This window comes from Eimeria maxima, genomic scaffold, assembly GCF_000499605.1.
Source record: "Eimeria maxima Weybridge genomic scaffold, Emw_scaff3147, whole genome shotgun sequence".
NCBI classification, from domain to species: Eukaryota; Apicomplexa; class Conoidasida; order Eucoccidiorida; family Eimeriidae; genus Eimeria; species Eimeria maxima.
In genome coordinates, this window is record NW_013565996.1 from 1 (window position 1) to 1,495 (window position 1,495).

Here is a 1,495-nt window from a genome sequence, read left to right on the forward strand (position 1 = left end):
ATATATATAATATATATATATAATGCAGTTTGTTTCTGTTTAATTCATATATGCACATGGGAGTGAACCAGCTGCTAACAAGCAACTGAATCCGCAAAAAAACTCCCCATAAACAAAAAAAGGGAGAGCCTCTGCAGAGAGCGCTGCCTGTTGGATAAACAATCTAAGATAAATATTCATTTTTCATGTCGTCGTAGTGATGACGGTTCCATCCATCTCTATACAGGTGTTCTGTCTGCACAGAGAGAGAGAGAGAGAAAAAAAGAAACAAAAAAAGGCAAATAAAGAAAAAAAGGGCAAATAAATCCGTCAATATTATATTTTATTACTATTTATAATGCCCTGGATATACATATATATAACAAACTCATAACTGTTTGGATAAGTAATGCAGAAAAAATAATAAACAAGAATCATACCACCTCCATGTAGACAATGTCAGGGGATAGGGGGTTATACTGGATTATTTTGCTTTTTTTGTGGGAAAATCCGTGAATATTTTATTGTAAATATGTTTATTAATATACGGAAATATATTGTAGCTAGCTAGATATATGGACTCTGGATGGGACTGATTATTGACTGCATGCGTCGTGCATGCGGTGAGTCCTCTTACCTTTTTGTAATAGTTGCGGAGTTCCATGGTGGTCTGTATACATGGGAAGATGACCATAAAGACGCCAGCCCCGACAAGAAAAGGAGTAAGACTGACCTCTCTACCTGGTGGTGGATTGACTGCCTCATTGACTATAACTGTCTGATATTGTGTAGGCCGAGGATTTGGATTAAGAAGTCTTCCTCCCTCTGTGCTGAAAAAACGCTTGGTGTAATTATTTGAAGGATTTATAAGACGGGAACCAAGACGAATACCTACAGCATTATGTGAATGCATGCAGGAAGAAAGAAGAGAAAAAGTGCCCATTTTCTCCTATTAAACAGGAGTTTGGGTAATTATTATTACTAATAAATACTTTTTATATCATTTAATTAATATTTTATTCGTAAAATTTCCCTCTTTTTCTTCTCTTTTTTACCATCTAATGCTGTTTCCTGTATATACACTCCAGCGCAAGCAAGGGCTGCCGCTGCTGCCCCTGTGGCTTTCGGCAAGGAAATAGGATATAAAAGGGGAGTAGCAACTAACAAATATATATTTTTCTTCATTCTTTTTATGTTATTTTCTTTTTAAATATATTTTATTGATTTATTATAGCTTTATTTTTCATACATTTACATACGATAGAATAACCATGATAAGAGGAGAAGAAGAAGAGAGTCCTTTGCATGTGGTCTTTTTTTTATGAATTTTATTCAGACAATTTATACCTCTTTATCTTCATATTTAATCATTTATCTGTCCTCTTTTCCTAATATAATTATTATTTTTTATTTTATTTTATTATAAAGAGGATTATTTCTCTCTCTTTTCCTGTGTAAGATATATATCTTGCCTCTATTCTGCATGTAGGAGGGTTCCCTCCTGTATATATATATA

General features: G+C 33.6%; 1 protein-coding gene across 1 annotated transcript; it reads right to left on the reverse strand.

The window, feature by feature from the left end:
- Window positions 1-163: 163 nt before the first annotated feature.
- EMWEY_00060090 (hypothetical protein, conserved) lies at window positions 164-922 on the reverse strand (the record flags this gene model as incomplete). Its single annotated transcript, XM_013481341.1, has 2 exons — window positions 164-235; window positions 617-922. The coding sequence occupies 2 exons, from the start codon at window positions 920-922 to the stop codon at window positions 164-166; spliced, it is 378 nt and encodes a 125-aa protein (XP_013336795.1).
- Window positions 923-1,495: the final 573 nt, after the last annotated feature.